The sequence below is a fragment of the Bubalus bubalis genome, chromosome 6, assembly GCF_019923935.1.
Source record: "Bubalus bubalis isolate 160015118507 breed Murrah chromosome 6, NDDB_SH_1, whole genome shotgun sequence".
In the NCBI taxonomy this organism is placed as follows: Eukaryota; Metazoa; Chordata; class Mammalia; order Artiodactyla; family Bovidae; genus Bubalus; species Bubalus bubalis.
In genome coordinates, this window is record NC_059162.1 from 4,177,416 (window position 1) to 4,198,068 (window position 20,653).

At 41.4% G+C, this 20,653-nt stretch overlaps 1 protein-coding gene across 2 annotated transcripts in view; it reads right to left on the minus strand.

Moving 5' to 3' along the window:
• Positions 1-1,118: 1,118 nt before the first annotated feature.
• PBX1 (PBX homeobox 1) overlaps positions 1,119-20,653 on the minus strand; it is a 338,015-nt gene continuing 318,480 nt past the window's right edge. For both annotated transcript variants that reach the window (XM_006077418.4, XM_006077421.4), the window contains one exon: positions 1,119-3,132. In XM_006077418.4, coding sequence (XP_006077480.1) covers positions 3,112-3,132 — 21 coding nt within the window. In that variant the 3' untranslated portion in view covers positions 1,119-3,111. The remainder of the gene's footprint in view (positions 3,133-20,653) is intronic.

Genomic DNA, 20,653 nt, shown 5'->3' on the forward strand with positions numbered 1-20,653 from the left:
TGAGGAAATTAGCAAGTGTGAGTCCCTGGACCTGGTGAGCTCACTGAGACAGACTTAGAACTGTTCCCCTAACGACGAACCATGGCAATTATCTGGGCCCCAGACATCAATGTCAATTTGGAACTTCTGTCAAACAGTCTTCAAAATGCCTAGGTAGTCCTCTTCCCCACTATATCTGAGTAAATGCCAGGGATCTTTGGGGGGTGGAAGGGGAAAATCATTATGCTAGACACATACTATATTTATAGGGTCTTTCTACCGGGCACATTCTGCCAGTGGGTTCTGGATCTGAAAACTGATTCATATCTGGAAGCTAGATAATGGACCTTGACTTTTAATTGGTTTGCCTGTCCCCAGTCTCCTGATTATGTATCCTTGGTTTCTTTGACTATAGAGTAAGCAATGCTTTTGTTGGTTGTCCATCTGTCTTGCCCCTAGAAATGCCATGCTTTACTTGACATCTCCATGGCTCTCTAAGAGTGTGACAAACCTGGCTGTATTCCAAGCTCGTCACTCATTATGATAATTAAATGTAGGGTCAATGAAATATGCTTATCCAGACTCTAGGAGATCTTTAGGCATGAGCAATTCACTATCTCCTGAGTCAGTTTATATCATCATTAGACATCCAGTTTTCTGGAAATCCTTTCTCATGCAGCAGAATTTCCAGCAGCAATCCCAGAATTTCTAGCCACATGGCCACTCCTTTAGGTATTTGGAAGTATCTTCTATGCAAATCCTCTCCCTTATTTCCCTCACAATGACCAATTCCCTTTGAGTGAGTGAGTGAAGTCGCTCAGTCATGTCTGACTCTTTGCGACTCCATGGACTGCAGCCTACCAGGCTCCTCCGTCCATGGGATTCTCCAGGCAAGAATACTGGAAAGGGTTGCCCCTTGCTTCCAGGTTAATTTCAACAGAGCCAAACTTTCACATTCTTCAGGAAAATCAGAATGCTCATTTTAGGTTCCCTGGAGGAGAAACAGAAAATACTTGACCCACTATGGCTTGGGAACATAATAATGAAACTGCGTATTAAACAGACAACATGCATGCAGTGTCTACTATGCGCCAAGCCTGTGCAAAGCAGTTTACTCACATCATTTTCACAACAACCAGTCATTTATGCAACAAATATTTATTAAGCACCTAAATCACTCTAGAAACTGGAGATACAGCAGTAAAGAATACAAAAACCCCTGCCCTTATAGAGCTTACATTCTAGAGGTGGGGAAACAAGCAATAAATAAGATAATTAAATGCTGTATATAGTAAGTTAGGAGTTGAGTGCTAAGGAGTATAATAAAATGAGGGTAGAAGACAGGAAATGCTGGATGGTTTGCAATTCAGAGATCATGTTCAAGGAAAGTCTCACTAAAAAAGTAAGTTGAATAAAGACCTGGAGTAGGTAACAGAGTGACCTTTTGTGGATAACTGGGTAAGACCATTCCAAGGAGAATGAACAATAAAGGGCAGAGACCCTGAGGTAGGTATTATTATCTCCATTTTACAGATGGTTAAATGACTTGCTAAAGAGCCACTGCTTGAGGATGGAGCCAGAATTTAAACTCAAGGCTACTTGACATGAGGCCTGGTACATAATATAACTGTCCAGTGATGGAGTGTAAGTGAAACGCTCTACATTACAAAAGCCTACAAGAGGGAAGGAACTTGCCCAGATGAACACAGTAAGTGCCCTGCACGTCAAAGCTTGAAAGTGTGAGCTTTCAAAGTTGCAAACATGCGTTCGCATGTCCAGTCATGTAAGTTAGCTCTATCTGAGGAGGCGCTGTTATGTTTCGGAGGTACAGGACCTGAACGTAGACTGGTCCACGAACGTCAGACGTGAGCGCCACTGCAGCTCGCCCTCCATCTCCTACTGCTGATGACCCTTCTACCACCTCCCACGCCCTCTCCCTCCTCCAGTCAGCAACTCTTCTCTCCTGTTCACTCAACGTCAGCCCCTAGATGCCAGCTGTTGTACCCTACTGCTGTACTACTGTTCAAGGTACTGCACTGTAAGATTTTAAATGCTTTCTTTATTTTTTGTGTTTGTTTTTCATGTATTATTTGTGTGGAAAGTTTTATACACCTATTACAGTATAGCACTATAGAGCCAACTGTGTTAGTTGGATACCTAAGCGAACTTTGTAGGGCTCAACAAACAAATTGGACTTATAAACGTGCTCTTGGAGCAGAACCCCTTATATGGAGGTGACTTGCCACACTTGTAGATGATGGCAGAGTTGAGACCAGAGGGCTGTCATTTCTGCCACACCATCCCTGCCTCCAGAATCCAGACATTTATTCTCTGGCTAGAAATCTTTCCCAAACCACTGAACAGACTTGTAAACCTTTAGCAACATATTTAATGAGAGATATTTTAAAGAGTCTTGGCTTGATGATGTAAATGATGCCTCCAACTTTGACTCTTTCAGTGGCAGTGAGTAACAGAGCATAAAGTTAGATCCTTCTAAACTTGAAAGCGGGTTGCACACTTTTCTCACTATGTGATCTTGGGCAAGTTATTAAACACCTCTGACCTCCCAGTATCATCATCCACGGAACAAGGATAGAACTGTGCCTCAGGGATGTGGTAAGGATTAGATAAAATGTGCACAGCACTTAGCAGACTGACTGGGATAGAGGGGATGCTCTAATGTGTTCATTATCTTCTCCCCTTCTTCCTTCTCCCCTACGTAATTAGTTGTATTTCTACATGCACAACTCTTGCTTTCTTAATGTATTACAGTTTTATTGAGGGTTGAGAGGTTGTCTTCTATATGTAAGTGCTCACCATATTTTGTCTTATATGGCGGTACATAGTGAATGCTTACAAGTGATGATTTGATCACTGGGTTAGTGGGGAAGAGAAGGAAGAGTGATTATTGCTTTGGGACTCTGTGGTTGCAACAGTCCTCTGGTTGCAACATGTGTCAGCCCACTGCTCACCACAGTTGTTCTGACTGATGTGACTGGCCAGGAGGTATCGTCTGACTTCTTCAAAAGTCAGTATGTGTCATTCTGGAAGATGGACCACTGTCCAGTTAGAGGAAGGCGTGTCTTCAGTCAGGAGAAGAGGAGTACTGCCATCAGCAGGCCATCCCAACCATCAGAAGGTTCTTGCAATATCCTGGTAAGAAGCAGAATTCCAGTTTAACTCACAACTTTAACACCCTCTACCCACACATCTTTCATCAGGACCACTATCAAAGAGTCAAATTGACCGATTTCAGTTTTTACTTCTTTTGTCCACCCTCTGGCAAGAGCTCAATAAGCAGCTAACCAGCTGAAAATAGGAGGAGAAGAAAAAGGCCTGGACCTAGATGATACAGGAAATGGCTCATCAGCCATCCAAAATTGAAGTTACTTTTTCATTCATGTAATGTGAATAAAAATTCTCTGTGATAAATATTAGGAATAGTTCAATGGAGTAACCCATCTGTAATTCCTTTAAGAAAGAAAAAGTAAATCATTTGTGTTGCCTTTCTCCCTACATTAGCTTTTTCGGTCCTCATAAGAACCCTGTAAATTACCCTCAATTTATAGATGAAGCAACTAATCCCAATAATATTAAATAACTTGCTAAATATAATAAATTACTAACCTGAGAATTATATGGACAGGCTTTTAACTTGATCCCAGTGGTTTTCCTTTGCACCTCATTTTTATGGCTCCATTTAAAAAGGATTGATAAAAGACAGTTTCCCCTGACCCTATTATGAAGGGTCAGTAAAGTTTGAAAGAAATCATTATAGAATTGTCTTTTCTTTTAGTGATTGTACATAGAACCCAGCCTTAAGACAAACAGATTTTTTTAGAGAAAAAATAATTTTTTTTCAAAAGTTAATAATGACTCTTGTGACCCCATAGACTGTAGCCCACCAGGCTCCTCTGTCCATGAGATTTCCCAAGCAAGGATACTAGAGTGGGTTGCCATTTCCTTCTCCAGGGGATCTTCCAAACCCAGGGATCAAACCCAGGTCTCCTGCATTGGCGGGCAGTTTCTTTACCACTGAGCCACCAGGGAAGCTCATAATATTAACTTGTACTTTTCTCTAGATCATTGAGAAGTCCCCACAGACATGATGCTTCACCCTCAATCACTACAGAATGGGGACACGGTGTCAAAGTTTCCATTATGGGACTGTGGGCTCAAGAGGAAAGAAAGAGAAGCTACAACAAAGTTAGGGAAAGAATCATACTCTACATACTGGCCAAGTTCAGCTTGACAAACTTTAAAAAATAGATCAATCTATCAATAAATTGTCAAGACATTCATCATACACAGACACAGGAACAAATACTAAAAGAAAATAAGGAAAATCAGTACTATTGTTAAGGTGATAGGATTATGAAGAAATGTCCCCAGTTTTACATATTTTGTAATGATATTATATTATTGGTGTTTTATAATATAAAAGGAAGATATAAACCAATAATTATATTCACTTCACTGGATGCTGTGAAAGTACCCATTTGCCCAGGACTAGGTTACTTCTTTCCATCGAAGTCCCATGAGTACAGTTTATTGAATTGACACTTTTGGAAGACAGACTTCTGAATCAGAAGCACTAATATGTTCTCAGTGACATCCTTTAGGTGGAACTGGTTCTTATGGAATTAGCACTCTATACCCAAATAGTACTGGCCTCAATTTCCCTGCTGCTGCTGCTGCTAAGTTGCTTCAGTCGTGTCCAACTCTGTGCGACTCCATAGACGGCAGCCCACCAGGGCCCTCTGTCCCTGGGATTCTCCAGGCAAGAACACTGGAGTGGGTTGCCATTTCCTTCTCCAATGTGTGAAAGTGAAGTCACTCAGTCGTGTCCGACTCATAGCGACCCCAATGGGCTGCAGCCTACCATGCTCCTCCGTCCATGGAATTTTCTAGGCAAGAGTACGCCTTCTCCACAATTTCCACTAGTACCCCTCAAAATGAGCAGTGATGTAGAGTTTGACTTTTTGGACTAAAGTCACTTGGATTACCTTCTATAGCAAAGCTTTTTCTTGTATTTTTATCTTAAAGAGTTGGAAGATTTTTTTCTTTCAATTATTTCAGCAAATTATGCCCAATTCACTAACTTTTATAATTTCCCATTTATTTCACTAGCTTCTATAATTCCACAAGTAGCTTAGAATGTTGGAGTTTAATGGAGAAAAGAGTTAAACTTTCCTGTCTGAAAATGAAGAAACTGAGGCTTAGAGAAAATACTTTCAAATTGAAAGTAAGTACATATGGTATCACAGTGGAGCACAGCTTATATCATATTTTTCCAACTATAATTACAGTCTGCCCTATGAAGTAAGTATAGTGGTTCCTCTCCTTGATATTACTGCTTTTCTCAATTATAATATTCACTAGTTGAGCAGAAAGGACTCAATCCATTGGTACTAAGGGCCTAAGAATAAACTTGCTCAGATATGCAGATGACACCTCCCTTATGGCACAAAGTGAAGAGGAACTAAAGATCCTCTTGATGAAAGTGAAAGAGAATGAAAAAGCTGGCTTAAAACTCAACATTCAAAAAATGAAGATCAAGGCATCCAGTCCCATCACTTCATGGCAAATAGATGGGGAAACAATGGAAACAGTGAGAGACTTTATTTTCTTGGGCTCCAAAATCACTGCAGATGGTGACTGCAGCCATGAAATTAAAAGATGCTTGCTTCTTGGAAGAATTAGTGACAAATCTAGACAGTGTATTAAAAAGAAGAGACATTACTTTGTCAACAAAGGTCTGTCTAGTCAAAGCCATGGTTTTTCCAGTAGTCATGTATGGATGTGAGGGTTGGACCATAAAGATGGCTGAGCACTAAAGAATTGATGCTTTTAAGCTATGATGCTGGAGAAGACTCTTGAAATCCCTTAGACAGCAAGGAAATCAAACCAGTCCATCTTAAAGGAGATCAGTCCTGAATGTTCATTGGAAGGACTGATGCTAAAGCTGAAGCTCCAATCCTTTGGCCATCTGATGTGTAGAACTGACTCATCTGAAAAGACCCTGATGCCGCGAAAGATTGAAGGCAGGAGGAGAAGAGGATGACAGAGGATGAGATGGTTGGATGGCATCACTGACTTGATGGACATGAGTTTGAGCAAGCTCTGGAGTTGGTGACAAACAGGGAAGCCTGGTGTGCTGCAGTCCATGGGGTCACAAAGAGTCGGACATGACTGAGCGACTGAACTGAATTGAACTGGACTCATTGGAAAAGACCTTAATGCTGGGAAAGATTAAAGGTAGCAGGAAAAGGGGACAACAGAGAATGAGATGATTGGATGGCATCAGCGACTCAATGGACAAGAGTTTGAGCAAGCTCCAGAAGATGGTGAAGGATACAGAAGTCTGACATGCTGCAGTCCATGGGGTTGCAAAGAGTCAGACACAAATGAGCAACTGACAACAATGACGTTTTCACATTTTATAGTGAGACAGACATTTCACATTTAAGAATCTGGCACATAGACAGTCTCAAAACTAGGTTTCCATTTCACTTGTTTTCTTAAAGGAGGATATTATCTCATGACTTAAAAATCTGAAACAAAATCTATCAGATTAAAAGAAAAGGGAGTCCTCCCTGCCTCTTGCCAGCTAAGGGAATTCCATAGCCTGAATATGGGCATTGGCTCCCCCAGATTTCTGCTAATTCAAGGTAGGAGCAGTGAGGTCTGGCATAGAGGAGGCGAGACTATTTGTGTCTGTGCCTCTCTACCTCTTAGGAACTCTTTGAACTTTGCTTCTGTCTTATACCACGTTATGTCCAATGTAAAATTTAAACCCTTTTCAGAATTATCAACTCACAACATTATCATGACCTGCTGCTGCTAAGTCGCTTCAGTCATGTCAGACTCTGTGTGACCCCATGGACGGCAGCCCACCAGGCTCCTCCGTTCTTGGGATTCTCCAGGCAAGAACACTGGAGTGGGTTGCCATTTCCTTCTCCAATGCATGAAAGTGAAAAGTGAAAGTGAAGTCTCTCAGTCATGTCCGACCCTCAGTGACCCCATGGACTGCAGCCCACCAGGTTCCTCTGTCCATGGGATTTTCCAGGCAGGAGTACTGGAGTGGGGTGCCATTGCCTTCTCCATATCATGACCTATATATATATATATATATATATATATATATATATATACACACACACATTATATAACATTATATCTATATGCATATATATATATATATATAGAGAGAGAGAGAGAGAGTATTGAGAGTATGCTCAATTTTACGGAATAATTCTAGACAGCCAAGTTTGGGAGGAATCACATCACCCATCACCCAGTACTCAGATTTCTGCCACTTTTCTGGCTTACTCTTTCCTCTTCTTCTTTCTGCCTTTCCTCCCTTTTTCCTTTCTGCTATGCTGAGCACTCCAAATTCATCTCTCTGTATGATGAAGAGCATTACCACCCTTCCTCTTAGATCTTCACACCCACTCATAATGCTGATGCCTCAAAATTCACACTCATTTTTTTCTCCAAGAAGGTCATTCTCTCTTTAGCTGTCCCTGTTACAGTTGTAAATATTTCCTTCATTGTCTACGAAAGGTGCAGTCAGAAAGAAATTTCTGGGAGCAACGTGCTGTGGAAAACAATTGGGCAGTTTCTCCAACAGTTAAATATAGAATTACAGGATAACTCAGCAATTCCATTCTCTGTATGCTTTCAAGAGAAATAAATATACATTCCCTCAGAAACTGATTCACACATGAATGTTCATAGTAACATTATCATAGTAACCAACAGGTGGAAACAACTCACATTCTCATTAACAGATGAATAGATACATAAAACATGACGTGGCCGTACAATGGAATATTATTCAGCCACGAAAAGGAGCCAGGTGCTGATAACTTGCTATGACATAGGTGAACTTTGAAAACATTATGCTGAGTGAAAGAAACCAGATATAAAATCTTACCTATTATATGATTCTTTTTATATGATATATAACCTAGAGGTTACCAGGTGATGAAAGTAGGAGGAATGGGAAGTAATTACTTAATGGGCATGTGTTGTTTTTATAGGGTGATGAAAATGTTTTGAGACTCATGAGAGATGCTTATTGTACAACATTGTTGAATACGCTAAATACCACTGCATTGTACACTTTTAAATAGTTAATTGTATGATATGCAAATTTTACTTCAATTTAAAAAATTTGCACGTGTGTGCACACAGATACACACACACACAGAGAAGAGGGAGTCATGAAGTGAGGGTAACATTGAAAATTTTCCAGGCCCTCCTCTTGGACTCTCAGGCAGTTCTGGGAGTTGCCTCACTTTCTCAGGAGGGGCACGGCAGGCTCTGTATTTAGATACATTCTCATGGAGTTAGAGGCCTGGATTCTAGGCCTGTTCTAATTGTCGTCTATGTGATTCTGAGCAAATCACTTAATATCTCTCTTCCTTAAAATCACTTAAGGAAGGCTTTGGACTAAACAATCTTTAAATCATTTGGATTACATGAAATAGACTGGTTAATTTAAGCAGAAAAGGAAAGTACTAGAAAGATATCAGTTGGCTCACAGAACTTAAGGAGGCCTGGATAATTAGTCTTAGAAAAAGACAGATCCAGGACACCTTGGTGGGTGAGTTGACGAGGGTAGAAAGCTGATGGTGGGGGCGGGGGTGCGATGTAGGGGAAAGTCTCATTGAAGTGCTGGGGCTAAAGGGGCAGATGCTGGGAAATAAAAACTGTAGTCTTTCAGGACCTTCTTCGCTACTTCCTTCCTCCCCCTTCCTTCCTCCTTCCCTTCCTTCTTTTATTTCTTCCCTCTTTCCCCCTTTGCCTTTCTTTCTCTTGCAAATATCAACTGGCTTTTAAGCTATGGCAAGATTAGATTTTGGCACACAAAAGTGAACTGTTTTCTTCCAGAAAAATTCCCATTTCTCTCCAGACTCCCAGGAGGATGAACCCATGGTAGGAAAAAAAAGGGCTGCCTTGGCTGAGGCTGGGTACCAGAAAGCTTGAGAGTGGCAGTGCCCACAAGGATCAGAGCCAGAGAGGGCTGGGAGCACTGAACTCAGAGCAGATGGCTAAGAGAATAGTCCACCAAAGACCTTGGGTACCGCTGCTAGTCAGAGGGGTTTCCTTTCAGAATGTTCCCATTAACACATTTTCTTGGCATTGGCCTTATGGCTGCTGGGATGAGTAGCTTTTTTCCTTTTCCAAACTGTCCTTATCAGTAATGCAACAATAGCTAATTTAATTAGCTGACCTGAATGGCAGCCAGTTTGAGCTAATTTGGTTTTGCTAGCTGCTCCCTGGTATGTCCAGAACTGATAAGCATTCTTCCCTCCAGACAAACAGTGGGGAATTTGAGGGAGCAGTGAGAGGGAGAGTAACCCTTCCGAAGTCTGCGTTACACCTGTGGGATTTAGTACTTCAGCAAAGGCAAGTTATTCTTGAGTCAGTATTCCCTAAAGCCCTGTCAGATTTGTAAACTGAAAGATAAAAAAGACAATCTGGAAATTGCAAAGGCAAGGTGCCCAGGATGAGAGAGCCAGGGAAAAACATTCCCCTTAGCAGGAAGAACACTTGGCCAAAAGATTTGGATCTTAGCCACTGACTGACCTTCCCCAAGTCACTTTACCTCTGTGTCTCAGCTACTCATGCATAATAATAATATGCAGGACATATGCATCACATATCTCTGGAGAAGGAAATGGCAACCCACTCCAGTATTCTTGCCTGGAAAATCCCATTGACAGAGGAGGCTGGCAGGTTACAGTCCATGGGGCCGCAAAAAAGTTGGGCACGACTTAGAGACTAAACAACAACTAAATAACTAAACAACAACGATTTAGCGACTAAACATGTTGTTTAGTTGCTTATATTAAAGTTGTATATATTAAAATATCACATATATAAGATGAATAATAATAACCATTGCCCTACTTCCTTCATATATATGTTGTAGAACTGCAACACTATAATGAAGATGAGATTACTTGTCACATATAAAGAACTATGCCAATGGGAAACATTTTGGTAATTAGCACACTACCATGAGTGTGGCCTGTGCCTCCAGGGCAAGAACAAAATACAATTCCTCTCTGTGGCCCTAGCACTTGTCAACTGAATGAAAGAGAAAGAGAAGTATGAGGAGATGGGTAGGCATAGTTCACAGTATGCGGAAGTCAGTGCACAACTAAATCTCATAAAATGTAAGCTGACTTTTCAGTTTAGTATCTTAATCTTCTCCACCCTTGACAACTTCCTCCTCTCTTGACAAGAGAAAACGGGTTCAGAAAGACAACACTGTTGATGTCAGATCTGTATTCACAGAAGAGCTATTCTATACCACCTGTATCTCTGCCCACCATCCCTCACCCCAAGGTCTTCCAGCGCAACCTGCCTTCACTAGTAGGTGAAGGACCACACCCAAAGCAGGCTTTTGTGTTTGCTCTGGGGTCTTTTTTCCTTTAAAGTGCTGCATTTCAATGAGATACACTGAATTATACATTGAATTATAATTTGCCTCTATTCACACAGAATATAAAAGGCATCTTGCTTGAAATGAGTGGATTTGAAAAAATTTGGAATAGGAAAGATCTATAGGATAGTATTGTTTGTTCCATAATTTTTAAAAATTCATTTATTTTTAATTGGAGAATAATTGCCTTACAGGATCGTTTTGGTCTCTGCCATATATTAACACGAATCAGTCATAGGTATACCTATGTCCCCTCGTTCTTGAACCTCCCTCCCACCTTCCTCCTACCCCACCCCTCTAGGTTGTCACAGAGCATCAGATTTGAGCTCCCTGAGTCACACAGCAAATTTCCACTGGCTATCTAGTTTTACACTGGTAATGTTATGTTTCAATGCTGCTCTCTCAATTCGTCCTACCCTTTCCTTCCCCCACTGTGTCCACAAGTCTGGTATTTGGTCAAATCTATTTTTAACCATCCCCAAAACTGTGTTGACCATTTTCTCTCACTCCACACCCTCCCCTGGGAGATCTCATCCATTCCACAGTTCTACTGCATCCCATAGGGTGAAGCCTCACAAGCCATTATCTTCAACCCTGACCTCACCCCTGAGCTTAGTATCCAGAAACACAACCGCCTGTTAAGGATTTCTACCTGAATCACCTATTGCACCTCATATCTAAGATTCTCAAAATTGCCCTCATCACCTAGTTTGCAAAGTCTGCTTGTCTTAATTTTATGTTTTTTCGAGTGGCTCACAGTTTCCAAACCAGAAACCCAACCTTTCCTTCATGCAGTCTTCTTGGTGGAAAATGAGTTTATTGATTTTGCCTTCCAAATATCTCTCCCATTCAAGTCTTTTTTGCCACTGAAATTATTTTATTTGTATTTTTCATCTTCCATCCCCTACTTCAAACAAATTTCTTAAAGGCAGAGATTCCCTGCATATCGAGCAACTAACCAGTATTTGTTGATGTGAATTGAATTAAAATCTCCCTTACTCTGTTCCACCAAATTTCCAAATCTTTAGTGAATATCAATTACTGTACTTAAGACAACTGAAGATGTAGTTGAGTTTCTCTGTTCTACCGTAACAGCTATTCCAATGGACTCTAAATTCACAGTCAGTCCCTAAACTTGTGAGTGCAGCCTGCTCAGCTGGGACCATACAACCTCATTGACAGGCCTACCTTCTGGGTTTGCTCTAAAAGTTATAGCTCAGACTTAGAACACTCAGCAGTTTCTCCAGTGTTTGCAGGAAAGGCAGAATCCACTCTAGCTGCCTTCATTACTTCTTTACAGATTCATTGTCTTTGACTTACTCACAGTTAAACATAGAATCAGGTATGGAATATTCTTCATAATGTCAAATTACAAGTATATGCCTATAATACATTGGAAGTATTTGGAATTTCTTAATAACTGGTGTCTCAACAATAATTTTTTTTTTATTTTATAGTTATTTCTCTAACTTTTACTTAGTTCCTGATATGGATTTCATATCTATTTTTCCCTGAAGCATGAGCCCTAGTGTCAGTGGATGACATTACTGCATATGGAAAGGCAGCCGAATCATGGAAGGGTGTTGAGCCAGACAGCCTCAGTTCAAATTCTGACCCACCACCTACTGTCTGTGAGAATGACCAATGACCATACCTCTCTAGCTCACCTTCCTCATCTCTAACTGGGGGTAATAATGTCTCCACATACTTCCTAGGCTTCTTGTGAAAATTAAAAGACCTAATTCACGAGTTGCATTTACCACTCCATTTGGCACAATATAAGACAGCTATTATTATATTACTTGATAGTGAGAAAAGAAGGACATCAAAGGGGATTTTGATGAAAAAAAAAAAAAGGTTTCATCATTTAAAAATTTTAATTGCAAAACTAGTTGTTTACCATGGACGGATTCTGTGCTATTCAGTTTACCTATGTTATCTCATCTAACTTGCGCACTGCACATCAACTCTGTAATGCAGCTTTTATTATACCTGTTTCACAGATGAGAAAATTAAGCCTTAGAGAGGTTAAGAAACTTACCACTTGACACATAGATAGTAAGCGACGGAACTAGAATATTAACTCTGGACTGTGTCCAAAGCTAAAATTAAACAAAATACATAGCATTTATTCAAAGTCCTTACATCTCTGTAAGTAAAACAAAGGAAAAGCAAATACTTGGATGAATCACAAAATAACTATGCTGAGTGAAAGAAGCCAGACCAACAAAAAGTATATATTACCTGATTCCATTTATATAAAACTCTAGAAATGCAAGCTAATTACAGAGTGACCAAGAGCAGACCAGTGTTGCTTGAGGAGGGTATTAGGTTAGGAGTGGTGGAAAGGATGAATCAAAAAGAAAACTTTTGAGGCTGATGAGTATCTTTAACATCTTGATTGTGGTGATGGTGATGATGCACATATATGTTAAATAACCAAATCGTGTATTTCAAATATGTTCAGTTTATTGAATGTCAGTTATGCTCAATATAAGAGTTTAAAAAACACAAGCTACGTTTGTACCCTCAAAATCATACAGTTAAATGAAGAAAACCACTATACCACTGGGGTCAGGCTTTCTGCATCTCTACAGAAAACAGTCATACCTTCTGCTTTATTCCACTGCTTTATTACCTTAATGTGCTGGCCTGGAGGATAAATGAAATAATAAATGCAGAGCCCTGAACACAGTGTCCGGGTCATGCGAGCCACTCAGTTCGTTCTCTTCCCACACCTGCATTATAGATTAGTCCCAACTTCTCAGAAATGCAAATGCCTAGGCACTCACCTCTGGAGGCTTTCAATATCCCTACATTGGAGCCTTTTTACGACTGCCTTAGAGCCAGCCAGCATCCCTTTCCTCCTCTAATTGTCCCGCAGAGACCAGGGCAGGGCAAGTGCCAGCGGGCACGTGGGGACCAGAGCAGCCCAGCAGAAGAGACCGCGCTGGTATTGAGCTTCGTGAACAAGGACCTCATTCATCTTCACAGACTTTGCTGTGCCATCCATTTTAAATGACATGGTAGGCGACCCGTTTATCAAGATCAGCATACTACTCTATTATTATGATTATTTAGCATTTACATAACACTGGATTTGCAAGTGCTTAATAATAATTTATTTATTACATCATCTAACTACTCACTAATGGAAAATTCAAGGAGTTGTCATGAGTTTACTGACCTCCACTTTGGAGACACCTTAGGCCGTTTCCAACAGCATGCCCAAGTACCAGTTGTGAAATATTTTAATGAAAAAACGTTTGGTATATATATATTTTTTTCCCATGGCATTTATAATGTATCTACTGAGATAATACTCTTTCTTTACAATGAATAAAATAAGCATTACTATTAAAAATCCTCTGAAGATCCCCTGGAGTAGGAAATGGCAACCCACTCTAGTATTCTTGCCTGGAAAATCCCATAGACAGAAGAGCCTGGCGGGCTACAGTCCATGGGGTCGCAAATAGTCGGACACAACTTAGTGACTAAACAACATTATAAATAAGTAACTGAAGCCATGTCTCTCTAGAACTTGTATGGAGGCTACAAGAGTGAACCCCAGGTGTGTGCAGACATGGAAACCCACCACTACATCTTCTGTCAAGAAAGGGCTCATCGCCTGGCCAGGTGGAGTGTGCTAGCTGGCATCTCTGGCTGCTAGGGTCTTCAATGTCCACCTCAGACAGGGACTAAGCATGGCCACAGTCCACGTGTCGGCCATTTCTGCCCAACACAAGACTCATCTCAAACAGGCTTTGTTTCAGAGCTCCTCTTTTACAGGCGTACCTCACCATTTGATGGCTTCTCTACCCAATCGCGCTTCCTTCCCCTTTTCCATCACAGATGTAACTCTCCAATAAACATTTTTCAGTCCTTGCTCCACCTCAGTGTCTGCTTCCCAGAGAACCCAGCCAGCCAGTATGAACCTAGAGTTTATACTCTGACAATAAGCATGTCATTTAGGCAAGTATCTCTGGATTGTAAAATTTTCACCACTCTATTGGGATGGTTGGCTTTGGTTCTTTCAAAGGTCTTTCCATTTATTCCATCCTTCCACCTATGAATTTGTGTGGAATGGAGTTTGATATTAATATAAATTCTGTGCCTTTAGCCTTTATGCAAGAGGTTTTGTGATGGAGAAAGATTTTAAGGAACAAACTCAAGAGTCCTCCTATTTTCCTATCTACAATAACCTAGAATGATTCCAAGTCTGTTAGAATGTACAATAGAAAGATGATTATGAGTGTGGATTGATGAGTGTGAAAATTACACAGTAAGAATTTATATGTATGTGTAAAGTATATCTAACATAAAACATGAAAAAACATAATTAAATAAATATCATAGGTGATCTAATTCTTATACATGCATAAAATATTGGTCAAGACAGAAGATCTCAGAGCAGAGAGAAAACAGATAGAGAAATCTCACTGATAGATAGAGAAGACAGAACTGCATTCTTAGAAGATCTAATACCTGAGTCTGATGGTCCCTGAGAAAAAGTTTAAATGAACCACCCCAAAGGGAAACAACTCCTTGGACAGGGCATACTTCAGAATTCTGGGAGATGCAACTCTCCCTTATCAGATGCTCAGATTTTTCACCTGTGGAGGTTTGATTTTCAAGCCAAGAATCAAAACAGAAGGTGTGTGTGCCTGTTCTCTTCATGTCCCTATTTTTTTTAAAAAAACTGCTGTTCTCTAAGCCATTTTTGAAAGAAGCTTGGTCTCCACCGTTTCTCTGGATTCTTCAGTGGTCTCTGGTCAAAGGAGACAGCCACAAAAGAAACTGTTAGGAGACTTAATTAGGGTTTTTGAAAGTAAAATCCAACAAGGATCTATTATGCAATGATTATAATAAAAAAGCTGCCACTGTCAGCCTAAATGTACAGTTCTCATTGGGCACCAGCCCTGAGAGTCACATGTGTACATAGAAGTCTGTGATTTGAGAGGTCATACTGGCTAAGACTTTAACACAGATTCAACAAAGCTTTATACAAACTCATGGAAGATTTGATCTGTAATCAATTAGGAAGGTCATATGGGATATTTGAGAGAGATTTCACTGACGCTCTTAAAGGCCTGGTGAAAGAAGGTATACCCCCAAATGCCAATGATAAAGACTCAGCAATATTCTAGACTTAGTTATTTAAATGACCATTTCAGAGCAAGTCGTAAAGGAATTTGGGACTCACAGAAGTCAGCATGAAGCTACCAAAAAGAAGTCACCACGCATGCATGTCATTCACCGCTTGGTAAGGGGACTCGGACCAGCATATGTCTCCTCATGTGCTAGAAGCAGAAGCACTGCTCCTTCGGACAGTGTACAAAATCTTTCTTGGTATTCCTTAGGATAGAGTGGGTACTGTGGGAAGTCACATCCCAATTCCTGGGAAGGAATAATGATACATGAATCAACCCTCAGCCAAAATTTGTCTCCAGTATTTTTCTACAAGGCTGTGGGCCTGTCCTGTTCTGTGCAGAATATTAATGACTTGAATGAAAGCAGCAAGGGAGGGCGGCTATGTATCTGGCCTTTAGAGTCAGACAGAGCTGGGTTAAATCCTGACTCTCCTACATACTGGCTGCGTATCCTTGGACAAGTGACTTAACCTTTCTGAGTCACAGAGTGCTTCACTATAAAACGGGGATAGGGACTTCCTGGTGGTCCAGGGGCTAACAGTTTGCATTCCCAATGCAGGGGCCTGGATTTGATCCCTGGTCAAGGAACTAGATTCCACATGCCACAACTAAAGATTCCACGTGCTGTAACCAAGACCTGGTACAAATTAATAAATAAAATAAATAAATATAAAAATAAAATAATAAAATAAAATGGTGATAGTGTGTACTCAGCAGAGTTGGTGAAGGGAGGATGAAACAGTGTGCTGTGTAAAGCATAGTATCTGGCAGAGACAGGCTCCCCAAATGGTAACTCTCTGCTGCACGTGAATACATCGTCTGAGAGTAATGAGAATATGTTGGATGACAAAATCAGGATCCAAAAAGGTCTCAGCAGGCTGGACTCAAGGACCAAATCTAATAGGATGGCATTTAACAAAGATAAATGTAAAGGCACTGCAATTAGGTCTGAACAGCAAGCGGCACACGTGCCCAGTGGGGAGATAGGGCTTATCAACAGCACACCTGGAAAAGACTTGGGGGCATTGCATGACTCTTGGCTCATTAATGGGTCAATCAGGTGAAGTGGCTGCCAAAAAGCAAAGGCAGTCTTAAGCAGTGTAAAGGCTCATTGTCTGGAACAAAGGGAGAAATAATGCCTGTCTCCATGACCACACTCGGGTACTACACTTTAATAGGGGTGGTGATTAGCTGGGCTTTTTCCAAAGACACAGAATCAGGATAGTGAGGAGACACAAACTCAGTCAAAGCAAAGAACAGCGGAGGCCAGGGAATACCACGGAGGCTTAGGATGAGTGTTTACAAACATGAGAAAAGCAGTTATGTACTTGATGATGAATTAGAGCTCGGTAATACAAATTCCTAACTCTTTGCCTGCTTAACATTGCTCAGGGGAGAATTAGGATGAGGGTGGCATTACAGAAAGGAAGGCTGCTGTGCAATATAAAGAAAAGTGAAGTCGCTCAGTCGTGTCCGACTCTTTGTGACTCCACAGACTATCACCTACCAGGCTCCTCAGGCAACAGTCCATGGATTTTTTCAGGCAAGAGTACTGGAGTGGGTTGCCATTTCCTTCTCCAGGGGATCTTCCCGACCCAGGGATCGAACCTGGGTCTCCTGCATTGGAGGCAGACACTCTAGCATCAGAGCCACAGGGAAGCCCTCTAACTGTCGATGCTCTCACAAACAGGGAGGGATTGGGTTCCCCATCCCGGAAGCATTCAAGCTGAGGCTGCAGAATCACCTGCAAAGGATATTACTAAGTGATTACTACACCCCCTGGAGCAGGGCTCAACGTGCAGCCCATGTGCCCCCAGAAATTGTTTGCAAAATCCTGTAAGTGTGTGCAGAAGTTCATTTTTCTCTGGGTAGAGGGTTCATGACCTCTTCAAATCTTTTGTGGAACCCAAAAACCTACCCTGAAAAGATGAAGATAAACTGAGTTGATGCACTATTGCTTTCAAATTTGGACGTCCCCTGTATGCTGCTAGTCTTGGTACTGGAGACACAGATGAGGAAGGTATTATGTCTAGCCTTGTAAAGGGAAACTTTGAGTTTGGTGTGTTCTTTTAAACAAACAAGTGTAAAAGATTCCTTATCTGTGCTGTGATAGAGAATGATGTACAGAAGAGCAACAGGAAAGACAGTGGTCCTTTCTTCCTGGAAGGAGGTGCCCTCTGACTCTGTGATTTGGGGACTCCATCAGCCTCCTTCACCATTCTTTGGGTAAATGCTGTGCTCACAGACTTACCAAGGATTCCAGGGGATGGAAATTTAGCAAAACAGCAGACATCTTGAGAGTCCCAGAAGATTCTGAAAATGGCTTATGTCTAGACTGTACCTTCCCCCAAGATCCATCCTATGTAGCTATGATGGGGCAGGCTCACTAGAATGTCCTAAAAAGAGATATCATGAAATCTGTAGGAATATGTTTTTGATCAGTTCATGAAAACCCAAGTCACCCACTGCCTGGGCCTGTGAGCACAATATTAAACTGCCAACCTGCTTTACATTTATTTACCCACCATGTAATGCCTGCTTTATTGAGCCAATAAATTGGAGGCAGTAATATTCACCCATCAAAATCTACCTGGCTTCCAAGACCTGGCTCTCACCCTACACCCTTCAGAGGTGCCCTCAGGTCCTCTGCCTGCCAAGAGCACCTGCTCTCTAAACCTCTGCAGCACCCACTATGTATATTGTCATTAGGCACCTACTGTTTACCATTTTGCACTGCCACTTAGCTGGATCCTATGAGTACATTTTGTCTAGTTTTAGATGAGACAACTCTTGCCTGACACGATCATCAATTCTCCAGGGATGGAGAACCTGTTTTAAATCCTTGTCTTCTATCTTCCATTAAGCTTTTCCTGGGGCAGCTTATGTCATAGGAGCTCAGTTAAATAGAATGGAACAATCATTATAAAACTGAAGTGTTTCACATAATCAGCTTGATCTGGTTGTCAAGCATATGTGAAAAGGGAGTGGATGTAGGATTTAAGACCCCCATAGTGATGTAAATGAGTTTTCTATACCTCTGATTGGTCACCACATTAAATTGGATAGGAAGTGGGGAGTAAAGCCCTCCTTGTCTCTCATAGAGATATGTCCAGAGGAACTATGGACAAGCAAGGATGTTGAAACGTGCTCTTCCAATGCTAACAGTTCCATTGATTTAGTTTTAAACTTGTTTGGCTAGAATCACAGAGCTAAAAAGATGCTAGATTCAGAAATACAAACTCCTCCTTTTATAGGTAATGAAACTAAACTCACTAGAAGCAAAGTAATTTTAGGTCAAGGATAACTACAATGACTTGGTTTTAGAGCTGCTTAGTAGCAAAGTTGAGACTAAGACCTAGGTTGCCCGAGTTCCAAGTAAGAGCTTCTCTACTTAAATCCTCTAGACTCATGTCTGGCCAAGTAGAGGGTATACAGGGTCCCTTAGTTGCTGCACCTATTTCTGTCCTTTTCGCTCTCTCTGCTACAGGCAGGCTGGCCTGGGCATTTTTTTTTCATGAAATATCAGGCAAGCTCCTCCCTCAGGACCTTTGAAAATGCTGTATCTGCTTGGATTGCTTTTGACCCAGATAGCCACGTGGCTTGCTGCCTCATCTCCTTCAGGTCTTGTTCAAATGTCCCCTTTTTAGTGAGGCCTCCCCAGCCATCCCAGTTAAAATTACCTGCTCCCGCTGCCTGCCCCAGCCAAACACTCATTCTCGCCTTCCTCTGCTAACTTTTCTCTTTAGCGCTTATTACTAACATTCACTAATAGCTTACTTATTCATTTTTATGTATCTCTCCTTTATTACACCCTGTGCTCTTAGAGAGAAGGTGTTTTTTTTTTTAACTGCTTCATTTGATTATCTATTCCTGATACTTAGCACATATATACACAGTATATCATGGGAAATGCCAGGATGGATGACTCACAAGCTGGAATCGAGATTACTGGGAGAAATACCAACAATCTCAGATACGCAGATGCTAACACTCTAATGGCAGAAAGTGAAGAGGAACTAAAGGGCCTCTTGATGAGGATGAAAGGGGAGAGTGAAAAAGCTGGCTTAAAACTTAACATTCAAAAAACCAAGATCATGACATTAGGTCCCATCACTTCATGGCAGACAGATGGGGAAAAGTGGAAACAGTGACAGATTTTATTTTCTTGGGGCTCCAAAAATCAATGTGCTATCAAATTGTGGTGCTGGATAAGACTCTTGAGAGTCCCTTGGATAGCACGGAGATCAAAGAAGTCAATCCTAAAGGAAATCAACCTTGAATATTCATTGGAAGGACACGCTGAAGCAGCAACTCCAATACTTTGGCCACCTGATGCAAAGAGCAAACTCACTGGAAAAGACCCTGATGCTGGGAAAGACTGAGGGCAAGAGGAGAAGAGGGAGGCAGAATGTGAGATACTTGGATAGCATCACTGACTCAATAAACATGAGTTTGAGCAAACCCAGGGAGATAGCGAGGGACGGGGAAGCCTGGCGTGCTGTATAGTCCATGGGGTCACAAAGAGTCAGACGTGACTGAGCAGCTGAACAACAACCACAAATGGCACATAAACAGTGCTTAGTGGATGCTTGTTAAATGAGTGATAGTGCTGACTGGGACAGAAACCAAAGCCCAAGAGTGTCATTGCAAGATTCAAGGACATGTGAGCCAATGGCCAGGGACGTAGCCATATTCTGGTCCTCACGTCTTTCCTAGAAACCTGCCAGAGGCACCTGGAGCCAAATCTTAGAAGTCACCTCCCCACCCCCTCCCCCAATCCTGGCCTGCTGCCAGGGTCCCTAACAAGCACAGCAGAAGAAAGCAGATGGGGTTTTAACCATGGATTTAAAATTGTAAACTTCAGATTTTTCAGTAGAGTCAAGGCCCCATGGACCACCTCATCAATGGTCATATAGCATCTAAATAAACCTCAGCAGTTGAATCAAATGTCTGGGGCTGACTGGGGCAGGGCATCCCTGAGATAATACTTAGGTTCTGTTAAAGTGTAAACTCACTGTTAATCTGCATCAGGGGCAAGAACCAACATTCAAACTGTCAGAAGCCT